This window comes from Neovison vison, chromosome 13 (assembly GCF_020171115.1).
Source record: "Neovison vison isolate M4711 chromosome 13, ASM_NN_V1, whole genome shotgun sequence".
In the NCBI taxonomy this organism is placed as follows: Eukaryota; Metazoa; Chordata; class Mammalia; order Carnivora; family Mustelidae; genus Neogale; species Neogale vison.
In genome coordinates, this window is record NC_058103.1 from 90,424,937 (window position 1) to 90,448,393 (window position 23,457).

The following is a 23,457-nucleotide window of genomic DNA, read 5'->3' on the forward strand; positions in this document are numbered from 1 at the left end:
TGTGTGTAAGCTCTATTCATCTCCCAAGTATTTACTAAATCACAGGCCTCTGCACACATAGCCTACGTTTCAGCGTATGCTAACAAATGATGGATGGCCTCGTCAATTCATTATGTCCTGAAAGCATGGTTTCCTGCCATTCCAATCATCAAACCTCAGTGCTTCAGAGCTGATCAGTCCCGGGGAATATATTTTGCAGGCTCGATTAAAAGAGTAGAAGTTCTTTCCATTAGAGGCTCTGACACTTTCCCCAACTGTTTGCTGCTTCTAACAATTATTTGGGGAGAATATTCACTAAGTGTTCACACAATATAATAATGACAGGTTTTTTTTTTTTTCTTTGATGTTTGCTAACGTGTAATTTACCTATGACAAAACAGTAGAGATATTTAATAGTGAAATTTGTGTTTTAAAATAATTTTCCTTTTATGTACAGCAAGAAAAACCTTAAAAATATTTTATATCATGTAATATTCTAATATAAATGCATTAGTGGATGCATTTCAAAGGAACCTCCAAGGGAATAACCAGTCTCTAAATCATCTAAACCTTTTAAGACAAGAACTCATAAGAGTTCTCTTAATTATAATCTAGATAAAGGTACAAACTACTTAAAAATTCTTCTGACAGTTCCAAAGTTAGAGAATAAGAGTTCAACTTGTTAAAGAAATAAACCTCTTAAAAGAAGATATTTTTCCTTTCCAAGGTTATATGTGTCAGTTGTCTTTTCTTTAAGTCAAGAACATTTTTATTTTTAGCTATGGCTTATCTATGGAACAGAAAATAATAGCACACTCATACCTTTCACTCAGAAACAGTAAACTTTATAAATAAACAGACGAACTTACCACAACTAAACAGATATCTGGGCTTTGAGGAAATGGGGTAGTGTTAAAGAGCTAAACAACTTACTATAAATAAGCTCCTGAAAAGGCTAAAAATTAAAAAAAAAAAAAAAAAAAAGTGCCGGACTCCCATTGAGCCAATAGTCAGGTACGCTCTGAAGTACCCACAATCAGCGTCAGCTCTGCCATTCACCTCAACCTTGACCTCAAGATTAAGCTCACTTTTATTGCACACAAAGGTCACCTGTATTAGGTCAAAATTCAAAGTCCCTTGTCAGAAAAGGTTGATATATTCCAACCTTTCCTTCTCCATGCATCAAATTTTTCATGGTAAAGTCATATTCAGCAGACAGTATATTCAGCAATTTATTGTGCCATTGTAATACAGTGCAGAATACAATTGTCCAAAAAGCTATAACATGAATAAAATATTTTCCATGGCAATGTACCAAATCTAGACTCCTTACACACCCTTAACAGATGAAATAAAACTAACCAAGTCTCGTTTTCACACTTCAGAAGAGTTATAAGGCATTGTCCTCAAAATACATTCCATAGTACAATTATGACTTTTCTATTACCTTTGACTTCAGGCCCCATTTTTCAGAGTACCATTCAAATTTTTAAGTATTATTATTATTATTATTAAACACAATGATTTCTAACCAGTTTTGATACCTTTATTCTCATCCGGTCTAAGTACCTTAAGTGAAGTATGAAGTAGTTCTATATCTTAAAGCCTCTCCTCAACAGAGAACCTGGAAGATAAGCTCCACAATAAACAGAATAGAAGAGGGGAAGAATTACTACCTTGCCCAATTCATTATTATTGTAATGATATGATCAGCAGAACTGCACAAATAAGATAAATTAAGCAAATTCTTTGCAGGCAGCATTCTAGAATACATTGTAAATAATAACCAAAGCCGTAAGGGGCAATATATCTATTTTCTTTAAAAGGTTTATGCAATCTCTTTGTGTTTACCTCAAGGTCTTTTCATAATCAGTATTAGTAGCATGAAAAGATTTTAAGATTGTTGAAAAAGCACTCAATCTTCAAATTTATTAATATCTATATTAAACACTAAAACCAGTGTCCACACTCGTGTTATGATCTGGAGATCCCACAAGATCTCCATGTCCTGAAAGACTTTTACCTGAACTCACATAATTTCTGGACTCCAGCTATGTCCTGGTGGCAGAACCCTGACTCCAAACTGGTGTCCATCCTAATATCTCTCTTAAGTTCATAACCACCTTGCTATCAAGGTGGGGTGGGAATGTAAAAGAGATTCCAGAATATGACAGTTTATATTTCAGTTGTAATTAGACAAGAAAATACCTAAAATTTTTCAGGTTTTAATATTCGCACTTACTCGGCCGGGGGTGGGGGGAGGTGGGGAGGAGAATCAACCTAAACCTACATATCCTCATCTGTCACCCCCCCCCCAAAATCCCATCTTGGTTGCCATTATCATCTAAGGACTTCACTGTAACTTAGTAAAAGTAGGTTTCTTATTATCCTGGGATTAAATGGGAAACATTTTGGCAACCTAGAAAATAAAGGGGCTTGTTTTAGGTAAAATTTTTTCAGTTCTGATGTCCTAAGTCTAATTATTATAAGCATAAATACCACTGCAATGAGCATCATTAAATCAATAATAGTAGCAAAAACAGAAACAGAAAAATTTATTTAGCACAGTATTAGGAACTATGTTACTCATTTTATATGTACTACCTCATTTCAATTTCCTAACAATCCCATTTCACAAATAAGGCACCAAGACATGAAGAAAGTCACCCAAGGTCACCCAGCAAGTAAGTCATGAACCCAGAATTCATAGGTCTATTTCCAGAACCAAGCTCTTTAAGACAATTTATAAAACTGGATTTATAACAAAAAACTGAATTGCCTCCTGGAGTTCCCAATAATGGGTTTTGCCTCCTATCAATTTATAAAATAATTAATCATAAGCAGAGAGAGCTGATAAAGCACTCAAGGTCAAGAACAGGCTGTAACATCTCTGCCAAACTCAATATCACCTGGCCAGCCCACTCATGTGGGGCTATCCCCACAAAGAATTTCTCCTTTTATTCTAAAATGCACATATTCTTGCCTAATGTTAATTTTATTATGTTTTAGCTGTACACTGTCATATTACTTTATTACTGACTCTTTAAATGTAGAAAAGAAACACATTTGAACATGTGATAATTGAGTCTTTAGAAAATTGTACAAAATCAAATTATAATCAACTGGGTATCTTCCCATTTGTTTTTCATTATAATTATAAAGATGCTTTATTTTCTTTTTATACTAGAGTAACTGCCAACTGAAGATGTAACAGCTAAGCTTGAAGTTTCTAAAAAAAAAATAATTTCTGACATGATAAACCCTCAGGTATACCACTGGAACATTTCCAAATTCCTAGAGAGAGTAAAGAATCACTGTAATAGCCCTAAAGTTAGCTAATTAATTTGTTTTGAAAGGAATCAATTTTCCTTAAATGAGACATACATATATGGTTTTTTTTTTTTTTTTTCTTTTTCAACCAAGCAGCATTTTTCTCAGGTCAGTTCAATCAAATGCCCATTATGATATGTATCATAACATCAATAATATACTAGGTACTTCTAAGGCTCAAAACTGGCAGGGGCACCTGGGTGGCTAGTGGGTTAAGCCTCTGCCTTCGGCTCAGGTCATGGTCTCAGAGTCCTGGGATCGAGCCCCGCATCGGGCTCTCTGCTCAGTGGGGAGCCTGCTTCCTCCTTCCTCTCTGCCTGCCTCTCTGCCTGCTTGTGATCTCTCTCTCTCTGTATCAAATAAATAAATAAATAAAATCTTAAAAAAAGAAAAAAAACCAAAACTGGCATTCTAGTTCCCACATAAACTATAGTGGGGAAAAAATATATGTATGCTCTCTTTGAACAAAAAAAAAGGGGGGGGGAGCCCAACAAAAGTATTATAAGAATAAATGAAATATAGATGTAAGCATTTTGAGTCCTTTTAGGAAAAAAGCTATTAAAAAAACCAAATAGAATAAATTGGGTTAAGAAAACTCTGGAAAAGACATGTTACAGGGCCATAATGTACAATGCAAAAGTCTCAGATTGGTAATGGTATGCAGTGGTGTTGGGGGTGGGGCTTAAGAAATGCCTTTGGTGGCAGTGGGGAGAGCCCAGGTTTGTCACAAGTTAGCCAATTTCTGTGGTGTAAAAACCCCTACTGTTGCTAATTTTAAGCTATTAGATGGGAGGTCACAGCTTGTAGAGTCAGGAAAAGATACTTATCATCAGCTCTCAGAAGCCAGAAAGAGCCAGCTCCAGCACTCACTGACTGTGGGCCAAATTCAGCCCACAGATTTGCTCTGTTTGGCAACAAAATCATTGGCCCCCAGTGTCTTTAAAAGTTCCAACAAATGGACAACATTCAAAACTCAGAGTATTTTTTTCTAAAAGTGAGATAGCTGTTTTCTAGGGAATAAAAGACTCAGCAGCATGGGGCATAAGGTAGTGGCTGCCACATTAGTGCACACAACTGTTCTTTCCCTTTGCCACAATCCCAACCAGGCTAGCTTCATTCATTCATTCCTGTTGGTACCTGACCGGCTCCTCAAGAGACAGGAATCTAAAATTTCTAGTTAAAGAGCACAGAGGGAGAGTTTTACCTGCAGGTGTGTAACTTTGTCCAGATCACCGGGTAGCACTGCTCCCTCGGTGCATCTACAACATTAACTGATTTGACTAGATGATCGTTAATTGGTTCTCATTGCAACGCTCTAGAAGTCACTGAATCTAAAATAATGAGAGGTATGCAGGTCCCTCTGGAGAAACTTCTGTGATTTGCACCAAAGAGTCTCCAACATGTCCATCATGGTGCAAACAAAAATCCAAATATTATAAACTGGAGGTGAAATGGATTTTATTTTTATATATGTATTTTAGCTGGCCTCAGGAAATAAGAATCCAGATACTGGTGACTTCACGAGTTAAGAAATGATGTTTGTGAGCTATTTGTTACATCTAAACTGTAAGAGTCTGTGGGGTTTTTTAATACTATCCCATGAAGAGTCTCTCTCACATTCCCAGCCCATTTACTATCTTTGCTAAATGGGGCTTGAAGTGTAAGTTAATTTCAAATTTTATTAGCTTTCTCCTCCCAATATTATCAGCAAAAACAAATAACAGTGTAGTACACCTTGACAAAAGATGACATCAGCTTGGAAGAGGTATAGACAGAAGCAAAAAATAGAAAAAAAAATAATAAATCGCCAGTCTAATTTCACGTGATTGTAGGAAGATCCATTTAAGTGATGCTTTACTCCACCACGTCCCATCTACCAAGCCTACCCCTACAAAGAGCCTTATTTCCCTTCTAGTCTTAAACACCATCTTATAAGTTAGGGAATCTCAGGAGGCTAAGGTGTGGCACAGGCATGAGTGACGAACCATGGAGATTTCACTCTGTCTCTATTCATCCTGGCACTGAAGTTGGGTACCCACAGCATTCCTAGATTAAACATCCTAGCTCTACCTGAGAGTGATCACAAATATTCATGACAAACATAATTCAGGAGTTTGCCGAGTGTAAATCTGAATCTTTCCTACCACTAGCCTGATTTGCGGAAGACCAAGTCAATTAGCTACTAAGCGAGCTCAACCAAACACCCGCATCATAAAGCTTCAGACCTTTGCCATCCACTCTAGTGCTAGCTGCATATTTGGGGATTCTAACAGTCATGAAGTGATGACCCTTGTAAATATCAAAGGTGTGCTATTTCCTAAAGCAGAATAAATACAAGAGTAGAGTATATATCTCATCCTTTCTTGAACCTGGAGCACGGGACAAGTCTCAACAATAATAGAAATAAATACATGAGAAATAGATGAGTTATGTTGGGGGGAGGAAAGGGTGACAATGCACCATGTATTTTTAAGTCTTAATTTTGTGTATCACTACAGTTCCCAGGACAACCTTAGAAAAAGCTCAAGCTTCATACAGAATCACTTCAATCAGCAGGGGCCAGCACTTGGTCAAGGAAAGACTCAGTACTTTTGACAGTATCAAAAAACATGAACCCACTTACTTTTTCCTCTGCTTGTACTGCTTTCTCAGACTCAAAATATTTATTTCCAAGGTCTTGAAGTTATGTCTCTAACTTTAAAAGTTTTCAAACATTTTAGCAGCTGAATCTCAATATTGAAAACACAGGGGAAAAAAGATATTTTAACATTTTACTTTGGATAGAAAATTGCAGACCTCTCCATTATCTCAATGATATTTCAGGTGTTTATCAGATCATGATGTGAATACCAAACTTAGGTTAAAAAACAAACAAAAAACAAAAAAACTTTATGCGCTGTTGGGAAACCAGAAGGACAGAAAAGATCAGCCCTTAGGCAAGGGAAAACACTTGAAAAAAATGACAATGTCAATAGTGTCACTGTTTTCTGGCAGGAAGGAAGCTCTAAGTTATGAAGAAGAACTATTATCTCTTTAATATATTATATCAAGAAGCCTCCTGAAAGGTAGGAATGGAAGGAAACAGGAAAGAAAAAAAAGAGGCAGTATTTAGTTCCTTAAAGTGGCTAGGAAAGGGTTGGACTTCTGACCAGCTATGTACTGTCTTTAATACACAAGGTACAGACTGCTCCCTGCTGCTCTCGAAACCCATGGAGCGAGGAAACCATCCTGGAGCCGGCTGTCTACTCTGTTCCCCTGAGAAATGGACACTCGTCATTCAGTTAGAAGCTGTACCCCAACACCTTTACTGTGTTCACTGTGTACCAGCTCATGGTAGAAGCAATCTGACAGCAGAAAGAGAGAAAGATACATTGAATTAAACATTTGAAAACATTTCCTTTCAGGAAAAAGCCAACTGAAAATAAAGGAATATTTATTCTTTACCTGTCTCCCATATGATTTTCACACCTGTATATGACTTTTATACGTTAAGGTCATTTTTCCCACTTATTCCCACTATTCTTATACTGGAAAAGTATTTGATTGTTCTGTTTCTAAGGAAAATTCAATAAATATGGCAAAACTGCACAAAAGGTGTGATAAAAATATACTTTTAAATTCAGTCAACATGCTGAAAGTCAAATTTTAAGATATTATTACCCTAAACATCAATTGAATATTTTTCTCCTAGGGAGATATAGAATTCCTCTTTATTGTATCTGTAAACATTCTGAGATGAGTTATTACTTAGTAGACTGAAGTTTGATGCCTGAATATAGACTTTAAAATGAAGCCAATAATCTAATAAGATAAAAATTTTCTCCTCAAACTAGTAAGAAATAGTCAGCATGTACGTTTGTCTCCAGATAACACTATCTGAGATTTTCTCCAAATACTCCTTCATAGAAATTCAAGCTCGTTTCACTTTTGCAACTATGTGAATCCAAAAAGGCACAGATATCTAATCAAAGCACAAGGTGTCATATCCTTAATAAAATAACCATCCAGAAGAATTTTAAAGCTAGGCTAATCTGCAACAATAAAATAAAAACCTGAAATGTTATGAAATAAAAAATCATATTTTAAAAGATGACCAAAGGAAATACATGAAATAACCATATTCTTTTCTTAGGCCACTTTTTAGGCAGATTTCTTTTCCAATTTGCCCTAAAGATCAATATATAAAAAGTCCTCTATATATTTTTAAGTATATGCTTACTATTTTTTGAAGGTCATGTAAATCAGTTATGTTTCCTCAGCAAAACCACCAAAAGAACTTCCAGCTCAATAAAAGGCTGACTGACTTTTTCTCCCTTTACAGGCTATTCTCACTCATTATTTTGGAATTTCGTTGCACCACAACATTATCAAAAGAATAGAAAATTGACCACAAATTGAGAATCAACTATCAATTCAACTGAGAGAACAAGCGAATAGGAATAATCTTCCAATTTAAGTAAATCACTATTAATTATACACTGCAATGTGCTACTGTAATTCTTAAAAATCAGTGCATCTGGGTTCAAAAGTTTGGTTTCCTTTCTTTTGAATGACACTATATATTACTATGAAAGATTTAAGACAAGTTTCTGATATCTGGGCCATATTCAACTGAAGATTAAATCCATGTGTTCAGAGCCATACAATCAACTGATCCGTATCAAAGCAAAATTTTATGTTTCAAAAGGCTCATACTCAGACATTTCTTCTACTGTAGGCGAGCTACTGAATTCTAATAATAACAATAATCATATTTACCAACCATTAAATACTTACCAGAACGTTTACACTATGCTAAGTATTTTACATGCCTTATTTTATTTAATCCTCACCACAGACTTAAGGAACTGAACGGTGAGAGGCAATCCGCAGAGTTAAGAGTCTGCAGTTATACTCTGCCTGGGTTTGAATCCCACTTCTTCTACTTCTTAGCAATGGAGCTCTGTCCCTTTTTCTTTTTTTTTTTTTTTAACAGACGAGGCAACTGTGACTCAGATAAAAGTGGCAAAGCCAGGTCACTCCCCAAGAACAAATGGTTATAGGAAGCAAAAAAAAAAAAAAAAAAAAAAACAATAAAATATAAGCCTCCCCATGGGACAAGAGAATAGCTTAAAATGCATCACGGGTGGTGGGGGATAACATTATTCAAAAAAGGGTAACTGTAGTCAATGGCAGAACCAAATCAAACTTTACACCACGCTGAATAAAGGTAAAACTTAAATAAAATTGTGTTTGTCCCAAGCCCATCCCTCTGCTACTCCACTCCTAACCAGACTGGACTGTAGGTCCACCATTAAGTCCCACTAAGTTCTACCCTGGCAAATACAAAATAGAGCCAGCTCTAACTCCAGTTCTCAGATAAAGTAGGTGAAGATCTCAAGAAAATGAGCCAACAAGTTTTTAACTACTCCTTGTGAAATGTCTCTAGGAACAGCCTCATATGAGTAAATGGTTGCCTATACTATGATCCAAGACTGGGAAAACAGTAGATGTCGTGGGCCAAGACAGAAAATCATACTTAAGAATGGGGAAGCACTCTTAGAAACAGCTGAGCCAGGATCCCTAAGGGAAAAGATACACAGTGAGGTAAAGACAAGAATTTGCTTAGAGATGTATAGTATCAAGACTTCTGACTCATTAGTACAGGCATAAATAGCAACAAAATAATAAATCCATGACAAGGGAACTCAGGGAAAAATGAAATTTGTGCCAAAGGGCTTAGCTTACCAGCAAAAGAATTTCCAGCCAAGGCATATCTTCTCAAAGACAACCCACCTGACTAAACATACATGTACTAAATGTTCCACAAATCCCTTGTGGATTCTGTGATTCTAATAATTAGAGTGACGAATGTGTCTTAAAGTCTTTCCTTTGGAAGGAAGTTATTCAAAATTATTGGATTGGAAGTTATTCAAAATTAATTACTACAATGTCCTATCTGTTTTCTAAAAAATATTCAAATAGTGCCACAGACATAGTGAGCACACAGTGAATTATTACAGATCAAATGCCATGAGAGGTGAATGAACAGCAAGTACCAGTGAAAATCATGAGCCGACTGTGGGATGGATTGTTTCGTATGAAATGGTGGTGGTAGATTATATTAGTTGAAAGAGTATTGCAGCAAGAGAAATAGAAAATCACCATTAGGCAAATACTGGTAATAACAATTTTAAGCAAGAACCACTGATGGATGCTTGTATCAACAGAATAGTGTGATATGATATTTGCATAGACTCCAAGGATATCCCCACAAAGTAATTATTGGAAAGGGAATAGTAGTAATTTTATAATGGAGAAACTTGGCAGACACCACACTTCAACCAAGCGAATAAGGTTAACCTCACCAGCAATAAGACAATATAAAGTCATGCACCCCCTGATATGAGGTACTGAGAAGGGTACAACAGCATCTCTGTTCTATTTTCTCTCAAAAATGTTTACTCTCAATCTAATAATGAGAAAACATCAAGTACAAACTTAGGGGCACTCTGCAAAGTAATTGGCCTGCAGTCTTTAAAACTGTCAAGATCATAAAAGACAAAAAATAATGGTAAGGCACAGCCACCGACTGGAGGAGCCTAAGAAGACACGACAACTAATTCTAATGTGTGATCCTGGAATAGAAAAGGGATGTGAGTGAAAAAATGAGCAAAAGTTCAAAACAGGCCTGTAGATTAATTAACCAAACTACATTAAAATTAATTTCCTGATCTTGATCATTTTATTACGGTTATGTCAGATGTTAACACTAGGGGAACCTGTGTGAAGGGTATATTGGCACTCTCTAAGAATCACACACACATACATATATAATTAGATACATATGTAGTGTTTAGGCAGGAAAATAAAATGTAAAATATAATCTGATTGGACTGGGGGCTTCTACCTGAATAGGAGGTCCAGGAAATAAGCTGGGAGCTGCAAATTAATGAATGTATCCTCAGCAAGTATTTAAATACAGTATGCCTATATTCCCGGGCCCAAAGGGTCCATTACCTGTAAAACTGCAGAACAGAATAGAATAGAATGAGGGTGAATTTTGAAGTTGTACAGTACTAGACATCATAAAGTGCTAGCCCTTCATTTTAAATAGAAGGATTATAAAACCAGAGTAGTTAAGGGGACCGCCCAGGCTCAACATAGTGACTTGTAGAGACATAAATTTGTAATTTCGGTGAAAACAAATAAGTCATGGATAAGTAAGGCTAGCAAGTAGAAGCCACAGTGAGCATTTGCGGGGGAGGGCATTAAGCTACATCTTTACCTTTGAACATATACTAAAATACACTTCAGCTAGACAGATTAAATATTTGATAAGAAAGAAAGCCATAAAGAATCTAGAAGAAAATTCAGGTGAAGATTCAGTTTTCATGTCTTAGGACAGGGCTTTTTCAGGAAAAAGAGCATAAAATTAAAGTTAAGCATATAAAAAATAGAACAAGGGGTGCCTGGGTGGTTCTGTCAGTTATGTGTCTGCCTTCAGCTCAGATCATGATCTCAGGGTCCTGGGATCGAGCCCCACACCGGGCTCCCCATTCAGTGGGGAGTCTGCTTCTTCCTCTGCCTCCCCTCACCCACAGCCCTGCTGCTGTTTATGCTCTCACTCTCAAATAAATAAATAAAATCTTTAAAAAGAATTTTAAAAAATAAAAAAAAATTGAACAATATTTAAAAGCTAACAACTGGGAAAACATCTGCAACAGATATGACACGTAAAAGATCAACATCCTTAACATATGCAGATCACTAAACAATAACAAATCAATAAACAGTAACAACAAACACTCCTATATAAAATTAGACAAAGGACAGCAGGCAGGTAATTCAAGATGAAGAAAGTTAAGTGGTCATTAAACAAGTGGGGAAATACACAATGTATTATAATTAAAAATGCAAATTACAAAATGTCACTCTTGATCAATCATATTAAAGATTAAATAATGACACTTTTTAATGCTGGCCAAAGTTGTAGATACAGAAACTTCCATGCCCTGGTAATAACAAGATTAGTATAATCTTTTTTTTTTTTGAGACACAGAGAGGTGGGGGAGAGATGGGAGAGAAGTAGAGGGAGAGGGAGAAAATCTTAAGCAGGCTCCAGGCCTGAGGGAGGGCAGGGGCTCTCTCTCACAACCCTGAGACCATGACCTGAGCTAAAATCAACAGTCGGATGCTTAGCCAATTGAGCCACCCAGGTGCCTCAGTATAATCTTTTTGATACTAATTTGTCAATATACACCAAAACCTTTTAAAACATACATATCCTTTGATTTGAAATAGTTCATGGTTGTCAAAGTGTGGTCAGTGGACTCCAGTGGGCTCCTAGAGTCCCTGAAACCCTCTCAGGTGTCTACAAAGTCAAAACTATTTTTACGGAAGAGTAAGACACATGATTTGCCTTTTGTGTGAAATTTGCATGGACAGTACAAAAACAATAATGGGTAAAACCTGCCAGCCCCTAGGCGGAAATCAAGGCCAGGCAAACTGTTCCAGGAAGTCACTGTAAATTTCACTGCAACATACTGGCAGAACAAAAAAAAAAAAAAAGGCCAGTTTCACAATAAGAACATCTTAAGATTCACTAATTAACTTTATTAAATCTCAACCTTTGAATATGCATCCTTTTAACATTCTATAGGACAAAATAAGAAGCAAATACAAAGCATGTCTACATATCCAAGTACGATGGCTGACTTAAGGGAGGCTACTTACATGATTGCTGAACCAGCCACTTTTTCCATGGGACACCACATTTTACTTGAACGAACAATGAACAAAGTATAATTGTTTAGATTTGGGTGTCTGGAAGATATTTTCTCAAAAATAAACAATGTGAGCCTGTCACTTCAAAGAAAACAAGTGATAATAATTGTTGCAATAATAAAATTTGAGCTTTCAAGGGTAAATTCAAATATTGGAAAACTCTGTACCCATCACCATAAGCTTGACAGCTTCAAATCTTACATATTTTTCTGATGAGATCTGTGGGGATATTAACGAATCTGATTTTTCGATACTGTAAAATGAAAGGTGACAACATTTGGAAGATCCACATAATTCACAACCAACATTTTGCAAACAAACAATGCATGAATGATAAAAATCACGAATGGGTTGAAGATCTACTCAAAGTTCAAGACAGGCCAATGGACTATAATATAACAGAGTGAAAAGCTTCATGATATGGTTTCAGATTCTACTTTGCAATTAATCTTTGAGAAACAACCACTTGCTAGGTTTTATGTAATAACAAAAATATCCACAATTATCTAAAAGCCTATTAAATTATTCTTCTCTTTTTCAACTACATCTGTCTGAGGCTAGAGTTTCTTCATACTCTTTAATCAAAATAACACATTACAACAGGTTGAATACAGAAGCAGATATCTTCCTTCTATATAAGACAGTCACTAAAGAGATCTGCAAAAATGTAAAACAATGCCATTTTCTCACTACTTTTTTGAAATGATGGTTATTAATCAGAAAAATATGATAACACAAAATGGGTTTATTACTGTCATTTTAAAATAAATTAATAAGATTTTTTTTTTAATTTTCCAATTTTAATTTCACCATTTTGGTGAACATCAACAGATGTAGTCTACATAAACAAAAGTTCTTTGGGGTCTTTGAGGCTTATTTAGAGTATAGAGATCTGAACACCAAAAAGTTTAAAAACTACTGATATAGTCACACCCAACATCTGTGGATCTAAAGAAAATAAGCAGACGACTTGGCATTATATACCAAATACATCAGAAAATTTAAAAAACAAACTTTTGATGTCCAATAATAAAGAAGTGGATGGCACATATAGAAAGTGGTATTATTTATTTGAAACAAATTGTGAAGTGTTTCATGAGAAGTGCTCACAATATGCTAAGTAAGAATAGGAAGACCTATAAACTATACTAATAAGGACAGTATTACACTGAAAAAAAGACCACAAGGAAATATATAAATTATTAAAAGAAATTTTCTGGGCATGCAATTATGAGTAATTCTTGTTTTCTTTACTGAGCATGCACAACTTTTAAAAACAGGAAAATAAAATTTTTAGCAACTTTTTAAAACATTTCTGTACTGGGGACCCTCGGTGGCTCAGTCTGTTAAGCCTCTGATTCTTGATTTCAGCTCTAGTCATGATCTTGGGGTGGGGAGATCAAGCCCTGCATTAGGCTCAGCACTGGGCGAGATGGGGAGTCGCTTGGGATTCTCTCTCTCCCTCTCACTCTCCTCCCCTCACACCCGTCCCTGCACATGTGCTTTCTCTTTCAAATAAATAAAATCTTAAAAACAAAAACAAAACCATTTCAGTACTTTGAATTTTTTTTTTTAGTACTTAGTGTATGTGAATACCACCAAAAAATAGTTATCACTGTTATTACTATTAATATGAAGACTAATCAAGGCAGCTTAGTGTAGAATTCTGAACTGGAAGTCAAGAAACCTGTATTTGACATTGTTTTGTCTTTTGACTAAAGGCATTTTGAAAAGTCACTTAACCTATTTAAATCATCAGAAATTATCTATGAGGTCCTTACCTGACTGACTCTAGTAAAATGAACTATCAAATCTAAAGGTTGCTCAAGGCCTTTGCAACAACCACCTGTTGTGAAACAGTGCCATCATGAAAACTGCGAAGTCAACTCCCAAAATCACAGTTAATAGAATTTCCACTCATGCTGCTAAATGACCCTTTAATCTCATCTTTTGCAGAGTAGTAGTACAGACTGTAAAGTTTCCAGTGGAAGAAGAGTTAGTTATTCTCTGAATGGTATTTGGGAAAATTGAAAAATATTTGGCCATGTCATGAATATGGGGGGTAAAAAAAGCACATAAGAGAATAGGCAACAGAGCATGGTGCCCCAAACAAAGGGCATCCTTCTTTAGTACACTTTCTAAATCCTCTATAAGTATATGGGAAGGTTACTTCTTATGGAGATGAGGCAACAAGGGGGAAAAAAATAAAGTGATAAAGAGAAAGAAGTGTGGTAGAAGAGGAGAGGGAAAATGGAGGCAAAAAGAAAGAGAAGCAAAAATACAGTAGTAATATGAGACCATAACAAGAGCAGAAGTTCTAAATGTATGCTCCATCTTCAAGCTGCCCAAAAAACCTACCTGTTCTCTCAGCTAACCAGCTTTCTCCTACTTCACTGTTCATTGGAAGAGTTGGCAAGAGTTAATGAAAGAAAATGAAATCCCAGTTTGTCAATTTTATTCCTTGTTAACCAGTCTGATAAAAGTCTTAGAAACTAGAAAAGGAAAAATATTGCCTTTAATTATATCTGGGTAATACTAAAAAACATTTTATAGATGAGGAAAACGGACTCCTTCAACAACATTGAGGTCATAAAAGACTTTTACCCTTCAATTTGTACTTTATTAATATCAATTATCCAATAATCTCTTTCTTCAAGAAAACATGTCTTTGGTTATATCTGTGCAAGGGTGGGAAGTATGAAATACCGCTGGAGTATGTATAATATGGTTGTTAAAATGGCCAATCTTGACCCAAGAGTGGAATCCCGAGGGCGTGAGTCTCTTCACTGCACTGAGAACCCTGGAGATCACTTAATGGCTTTAGAGAGTCAGAGCTGAGCAGTAGGAGGCCCCTTTAGGCCTGTGGTCCCTTGTTTGTTTCCCGGGGCCAGTGGAAAAGGGTCTTCCATTTTGTATTGCCACTTTGGGAAGGCCCTGCCACCTATCCTTCATCCTTGGTATCCTTCAACTAACCAGACATTTACGAAGCACCCATCATGGGCAGCCATCACCTAGAACGCACCAAGTTTTCAATAAACGTTTGTGGACTTGAATTTAATTTCAAGGCCTTGGGAAGCTGCCAGGGATTCATCCGTTTCAGAGTCTCCAGTGGAAGACAGGTGAAAGAAGAAAGCTTTTCACATTCGTGATCGCCCAACACCAGACACTCCTGTTCCTCCCGGCTCATGGGTGACACGTGGCTCCTAAGCGCAGGCTGGGATGCCCAGGCACAGGGGCTGCCGGCAAAGGGCTGTGCGAGCGGAGAGACGGACACTTACCTGGGGAACCTCTGCTTCAGCTTCCTCAGGCTCTGCCTGGTAGGCGGCACAGACACTAGGCACTGGGCTATCTCGTCGTACTGGGCTTTGGTCAGTATCATGTTGGGCCAGGGACGGGAAAGTGGCGGGGACAAGGAAAACACGCCCTGGGCTCCAGCAGCCTTGGTGCCGGGAGACGAGGGGTGGGCAGGCAGCGGCAAGGCGCTGGGTCCTAGTCTTTTTTTGGCTTGTTCCTATACCCCCTTCATCACTAACTTGCACAGCTTAGGCTTCCACCGGCAGCTCGGCGGCGGGGGGCGGGCTGTAGATCCGATTGCCCTACCTTGGCTTTCTGAGCAGCCGCAGTGGGCCGGGCTGAAGGCAACCCGCCGCCATGATAGTTAAGGGCAAAACAACCAGGAAGGAGCGGCAGTCAGCAGAGGTGGTGCCTAAATCTGTGCGGTCTGGTGTACCGGCTGCGTTCACCTGGAATCAACCTGGTCTGTTCGCGGAATGCATACTCTCCCACCTGCCAGCAATCAGGGAGCGCTAGCTCACAAACCGGGCAGCAGGGCACAAAAGCGTCCCATGATCCTCAAGCTTGAGCCCCAGAAAGCGACGGCTTGGGCGCGCCATTTGAATACGCGTCCAAACGCGCCGTTTTAGCTCAGCTCCAATCGGAGGCCAGCAAAGAATGTCGTCGGCTCCGAGGTCTCTCCGCACTCTGCGAGCCGGAGCCGGACAGGTAATCCCCGCTGGGACAGCTGTAGACGCACAGCCTGGCTTGTGTTGAGAAGTCCGGCAACTTCTGCAGCTCGCGAGTAAGGCACTTTTGGTCATTTTGGGAAACAGAGTAGAAAACAAATGCGACCTCATCAAACAGCCCGCAGGAAAGCATCGCTCTCTCACTCCCCAGAGGTGCTTAACTGACTGAAACCAGTTCTTACTCTTTTTGTATCTTGACCTCTCAGAAAATGGTAGGCGCTCAAGAAATGTTTGGAGAAATGAGTCACTGGATGAATTACTGTTTTTAACAGTAATTGAGGTGTTGTAACAGATATCAGCCCTCCCGAGGCAATGTATTAGGACAAAAGTCCTTTAATCCCTTAAAAAAAATCTGGTTTGGAGGCGCCTGGGTGGTTCAGTGGGTTAAAGCCTCTGCCTTCGAATCAGGTCATGATCTCAGGGTTCTGAGATCGAGCCCCACATTGGCTTCCTGCTCAGCATGGAGTCTGCTTCTCCCTCTCTCTCTGCCTCTGCCTCCTCCCGCGCCCCCCCAACTGGTGCGTGCTCTCGCTCTCTCAAATAAATAAAATATTTTCTTAAAAATCTGGTTCTTGGGCGCCTGGGTGGCTCGGTGGGTTAAGCCTGTGCCTTGGGCTCAGTTCATGATCTCAGGATCCTGGGATCAAGGCCCTCATCCCACTCTCTTCTCAGTAGGGAGCCTGCTTCCTCTCTCTCTGCCTGCCTCTCTGCCTACTTGTGATCTCTGTCTGTCAAATAAATAAATAAAATCTTCAAAATAAAAAATCTGGTTCTTAGAAGGCAATGTGTTGTTTTTCTTCTCAAATTTAACATTTTAAGAAAGAGAAGGTGTTTCCATTTTAAAATAGTAATTTCTTTTTCTTTCTTTCCTTTTTTTAAAAATCTGAAATAAGGCCTGGGTTGGAAATTTAGCTTAGATATGCTTTCTTGGGTTAATGTCTTAATCCATCCAAGCCTTAGCTCCTTGTCTGTAAAACATGGCCTAAGAGAGTGTTACTTTTTGGTGTAGTCATTACACATTAAGAGCTGGCAAGACCACAGCATTAAGTTTAAGTTAGTACAAGGAACAGGTAGATTCCTTAGCGTAGTGTCCGGTGGTTACTCTGTGTAAGTTGAATAGCCTTTGTAAGACCACTTGACAATGATAGGTCACATGGACGTGGTTGTTGATCAGTTATTGTTTGTTCTCCACACACTGACTCACTTCATCATAATTTCCTGTGAAGCAGGTACTATCGCCGTTATCCTCCTCCTCCTCCCTTTTGTGCAGAGTGAATAAACTGAGGCATGGAAAGGTTAAGTAGCTTTCCCAGAGGTCATGAGAACAAGTAAGCAACAGGGGTAGAGTTTAAACTCTCGAAATTTGGGTCCAGGGTCTGTGGTCTTGGCCAACTCTCAAGGCTTAATTACTACACCAAAAACTAACACTCTCTTAGGCCAAAGGTTAAGGATTTTTTTTTTTTTTTAAGGGAACAATCTACATTTCAAAGAACCTTTTAGTCCAGGCGTTAAAAAAGCTTCACCACTTTATTTTCCCAGTGTCTCAAAATCCAGTATCAGCAGTGAATCCTGAATTCAGCAACCCTAGTTTAATTTAGTTTAGTTTTGTTTTTGTTTTTAATATTTACATCAGAATGTTTTTCCCCCATATGCTTTGCATCTAGCGCTGGTTGTATGACTTTAGTACATAACTATTTATTTATGGCAGCGTGGCCCGGAGTTACCACCTGCCTAGTTTGTTGCTGACCCTGCCGTGACTTTTACATGAAAGCTAGTTGACGATAAGCAGACACCACTTGATCCCCCATTCCTTTCTCCTTCTCCATTCCACTCTTTGCAATTCACAGCCAACAGATTTTTATAGAAAACATCAGTTCAAGGATGTTTGCACTAGTTATTTTTTATGGTAACTCTTCTCTCTGGCTCTTGTCCTGCATTCACCCTCATGATGGTTCAGGAAAAAGCTAGGTTTGTTTTTCTGGTTTTTATTTTTAACATGCTGGCAGTTTATAATTTTGACCCAAATCCAGTAGATTGTTTAGAGTTAGCGCCAAGGGAAAAGCACAGTTATGTTGTTTTCATTGGCTGTGACAGTAGGGTTGTTCATTAAGCACAAAATAGAAGCAAAGCTGAAATGTGGTAGAGGGCGTGGTGGTGTTTAGGTGTTTTTTATTTATTTATATTTTGCATGAAATGCTCAGATTAAGACAATTAATCCTTTGAGACTCCTTTCTTCCCTCCCTTCCTCTACTCTCCTCCCTTCTGACCCATCTCTCATATCACACTCCCTGCCCCTTAGCTGCCGTATTTCTTGCAGAGCTGCCTTTCCATCTCTGAAGTTCCCTACTGTTTCTCTGTTTCTCAGTCAGTGATACCAGCCACCCACTAAGTGAAGTAGGTTGTGAAGTGAAAACAATACCAAACTAAAAACACAAAGAACTAGCTACCTGTTTCAAATCAGGCATAAATTATGTGGCCTTGACCCAGTGACAGCCTCTCTGATCCTGACCGTCCTCATCTTAACCCGGAGAAATGGAACTCTATAGTTCTAATAGGGAGAAAGAATCTACAGATATGAAAATGTGTATGAAATCCTCGCAAGAAAATGTGTCAAAATGAGGGGTAGTACAGCTCCCTCAAAAAACCTCCAGCCCTGAAAGATGGGCTGGAGTGAATGGCTTGACCAGATTTCTTTTTGCCAATTCCTGGACGCTGTGAATGATGAACAATTGTAAAGGAGTTGTGGGGTTTGGCAGGGAGGCATCAGAAGGTCATTTCAAGAAGAGTGCTAAACACAAAGGACTAAAAATAAGAATGAGCCAAGTCACGCGCATGGGAAAGTTATTCTGGCTGGAGCAGAGAGTTCTAGGCAGAGTGAAAAGGAGTTGAAGGTGCTTGACCTTGGAAAGAGTCAGTCGCATTTTTGAAAAGTCTGTTGTTCACTGAATCTGCCAAATCCAATGCATGTTTTTAAAAATAAATACTGACATTTTATTATATCTTAAAATCTGATTCTACTCATGGAAACTTGTTAAAGTCATCTCATTGCTTATTTTAAAGAAAAATAATTCAAATTTACTAACTGAAGAAAGAAGGGAGTTAATACTATTTAAGCACTGTGATGCTCAGACCTTATCCCATCAGTCCTTAATTTATAGGTTAGGAAACTGAGGCTCAAAGTGAGTAAAGGAATTGCCAGTGAAGTCCCAAGACCATGATTTAGATCTCCGTTAGTCTGACTGTAGGGCCTCATGTTCTCCATCACAGTGTACTGTAATTCAAAAAGGAAAAACTCTTTCATTGAACTATCCTTAATTAGCATTTATACCCTGAACTAGCAGGCTACCTTCTTTGGGCACCAGCAATGCCTGCTGAAGAAGCAGTGACCTTCGATTTTGACATTTCGCCAAACACACTCTAGAAAAAAACTGTTTGGCCTCTTTGGATAGAAGACTGCATAGCGTTCTCTTTGCCCTGTGAAGTACCACCTAAGGTGATGCATCTTTTGAAAGCAAAGTTTACATTTCCATAGTTACCATCCATGAGTGACAGGTCATTTTATCCTGGTCCCAACATAATGTAAGCACTTAGTAGACCAGAAAGATCAAAATAAATGTTGTTGAGGCTTGCAGAAATTACTCAACTTAAGGACTTGAGGAAAACAAAAGGAAAAATACAGAAGGACATTCCATACCATGATGGTGAAGCAGTTACCATGATGGTGAAGAGTCAGAGAAGACCCAAACTCAAGTGTTTGGTTGTTTCCCATGAATGAACTACTAGTTTGTCAAATGAGATAGGCCCCTTCCAGAAGGAGCTTGTGTCTTGGTGGGGGTATCCCCTGAAGACCTGTTACAAACAGAACTGATGTCTTGAGCACACATAATTCAGAATGGCATCTCTGGAAGTCTTTGTTATTCAATAATACTAAGAGCCAGTTGTGGGGTGCGAGGGCACTTACCAAAGGCAGGCACATTACATACATCTATTCTCCCTTAATTCTCCGATCCACCTTCAAGATCTAAGTGCTATTATTAAATCCATTCTCCAGGGGAGAAACCCAAGGCTTAAAGAGGTGCTTTCTATTTATCTCATTGATTGTTTTATAGCATTTTAGAAGAGTATTTCTCACACTGTCTGCCTTGAGGGCTCAGTTTTCCCCCAACTTTTCACAGACAAATACTTCTATAAAATAAGATAAAAATGAATTACTTAAAAAATGAAATTTAAAAACACAAAGACACACAAAATGTAAACCCCAATTCGTTATTAGGAGTCAATAGACTTATAGTTACTCTACCAAATTGCTATAAAAGGGTCTAAACTCTTATTCTCAATTTCTGTACTCTTCTCAGCAAAACCTGTGAGAAACATTTTGAGGACCAGTGCTGGTTTGCTGATCACGTTTTTGAGTGGTATTGTAGTAGAACCTTTGAAAGCCACCATCGTAAGCCAGGTATGTGCAAAGTCTAGAATGTCTCACTTTCATGTACTCTTAAGTAGAAGTGTAACCTGTTCCTTTTAGACTTGTATCCAGTCGTCATTATTATTGCCTTTATTCTACTGTATTTAGTTCTGCTCAAGTGAGATCTACAGTGCAAATTTTCACAGGCTATTTCATTATATCCCCTATGAAATTAACATCATGTGTTTTTATGGCATAAAACCTGATTTCTTCTTTAAGTTATAAACCCAATCAGTCAGAGTTTATATACCTCTTCTGTTCTGAATCATACATGAAACACTATTGGCACAGGGTAAATACTATTAATTGGCATTTACACATTTACTATTAACACATTTGACAAGGATAAAATAGAAAGTAGTGTTTTCACAGGGACAATTTCTCTTGGGTGTTTGTGTGTTATAGTAAAGGGAGGCACGTGAACATTTTTGTTGAAGAAAAGACTGAAGCCTCTTAAATTTTCTCCTCAGGCTCATCAGGGACTTGTGGATAATTTGCAGGCAATTTGTATCCCCTTTTCCTGCAGGACTAAACCTCAGATGTAATTTCTGCAGTTGTCAATCACTCTTCTTGTCCCACAGACCATTCTGCAAGAATATATCATGTTCTGAAGGTTTTCTCACATTTATAAATTCAGGAATTGAAAGGGACTATGCTGGTGAAGTAGAGGGTTTCTCTTGTAGAAAGAAGAATGAGAGGCAAGGAATCAAGTCTGTCCTTAATAAGCACTTCTTTCAACGTAAGCTGGAGTGGGAAGTGCATGTCAGATGGAGATTAGCTCTAAGTCTCTTCATTTAAAAAATTACTTTCTTTTGCCATCCCACTGGGTTAGACTTTCGAAAGAGCAGGCAAGATGCCAGTCAGGATTTATAACCCTTTCCTTCTCCATGATTGATAGATGGAGAGTTAGGGGAAGGAGTTCCTTCTGAGATAAATATAAAGATTGTTATAATAATAATAGGCTCCTTTATGTCAAGCAAGTGAAAGCATATTATATGCTTATCTAACGTATTGCAATCAGAGAATCTATAACTGGCATTCTCATACCTACTTGGCATATGGGGAAACTGAGATACAATATGGCTTAGAACTTCAACCAGTTTCTTTAGATTTCACTTTTAAATGTGAGGCTATAAAAATACATCTTTTTTTATACTTAATTTCTCTTTTCATGATCATCAAAGAAACATATGCTCCTTGTAGCCAACAACACAAGATCAGATACTATAAATTATCCTTAGTCCCATCACTTGGAAGCCACGACTGTAACCATGTTGGCATTATTTCTTCAAGTCATTTTTCTACAAAGTTTTCTTTTTCATAGATAAAATCAAACTGTATATACAACTTGAGTCCCACTCTGTTCACTTTATGTTACAATCACGAACCAAGATATTCTTATCAACACTTGGCAGTTTTGACCTTAGTTTCTTAGTAAGAGTAGAACAGCAGGTTTCCGAAGTTAGGAGATGAACTCTTGCAGGGTGAGTCCTTGAACGAGGTCCTTGGCCTAACCAGCACAAGACCGGGTGGTCCTTCAGTTCCAGCCATGAGCTGCTATTCTGACAATGTGAGAATGATGCAATGGATCCTCTGGAACGAGGCAGAGGTTTCTGTGACTTGATGGATGGGCGGCTTTCCTGGGCATTCCATTCACAGAGCTATGATTGAAATCATGTCAGTAAGCCTCCTACCATGTGGACATTCTGTCAGTCAACATGTTGACACTGGAATCAGCGTGCAATTTTTTTAAAGGTGGCTACTGGTTAGATCTGAACACTCAGATGCATTACAGTCCTGCGTTGGGAGCACATGTTTTGCATTGCCCAGAGGACAGTCAGACTGGATGCCAATCTTCATGCCAGAAGAGCTTGGGTTTTCATTTTCCTTTTAAGCAGCACTAAAAGGCTCAAGTTGGCACAGAGATGAGAAGGGATTAAAGGTAATGGTGTGGGCAAGGAGTAACAGAGGTGGGGTCTTAAGGTACAGTTAAGCTCTGCACACATGGGCATACACACACACACACACATACACGCACAAACACAATCTAGTTTTATAAAATAACACTAGAACTATTTGTATAAAACTTTAAAAAAACATATAAATGCTCTTAAAATGTAAAGCCCAGTCTAGCTCATTTATGACAACTCCTCTTAGGAAAATACAGACATTCCCCAAAACTCATTCATTTATTTATCAGATATTTACCGAGTGCTACCATGCACGAGGCACTGTTCTGGGCTATGTGTCTAAGCAACATATAGGACCAACCAAGTCCCCACTCTCAAAGTTTATTTTCTTCAATAAGATTTTTAATCTATCAAAAAAGTATTTCATACTGCAATTTAAAAAAGGTTAAACAGACATGGCAACTCAAAGCAATACCTGAAAAGACTGGATCTTATACTGGGGTGTGGGGCAGGAGGGGAAGAAGTACAAAAAAGAACATTATTGGATGAACTCACAAAATTGGAATGTAAATGATGGATTATATTTTATGTATAGAAAATATATTTTTAGATATTATATAGATAGAATATATATATGTGTGCATTTATGTATATATATAATACATGTGTATATATGTGTGTATACACATATATATTTATATAAATATACACCCCCAAATGATCCAGAAAGAATAAATCAAGAATGAAGAGTAAATGACAAATCAAAATGGAAAAAAATTCAATAGTAGGTGAATCTAGATATAAGGTATATGGGTATTTTTTGTGCTCCTCATTTTATACGATTTTTATTTTTGTAATGCTTTGGTAAATTTGAAATTATTTTTAGATAAAATATTTAAAACCTATTTCACTTTGTAAAATGAATGCAAACACAAAGTCCTTAAATCACATGGCAATCTCCTGTCAGTCACATATGATTTATAGA

The 23,457-nt window shown here is 37.9% G+C and overlaps 1 protein-coding gene across 2 annotated transcripts in view; it reads right to left on the reverse strand.

Annotated features, from left to right (window-relative positions):
• The window catches only part of CDIN1 (CDAN1 interacting nuclease 1), a 273,110-nt gene extending 257,449 nt beyond the window's left edge, over positions 1-15,661 (reverse strand). For both annotated transcript variants that reach the window (XM_044230223.1, XM_044230222.1), the window contains exon 1: positions 15,354-15,661. In XM_044230223.1, the coding sequence (XP_044086158.1) occupies positions 15,354-15,454 (101 nt within the window). In that variant the 5' untranslated portion in view covers positions 15,455-15,661. The remainder of the gene's footprint in view (positions 1-15,353) is intronic.
• Between the last annotated feature and the right edge of the window lie 7,796 nt (positions 15,662-23,457).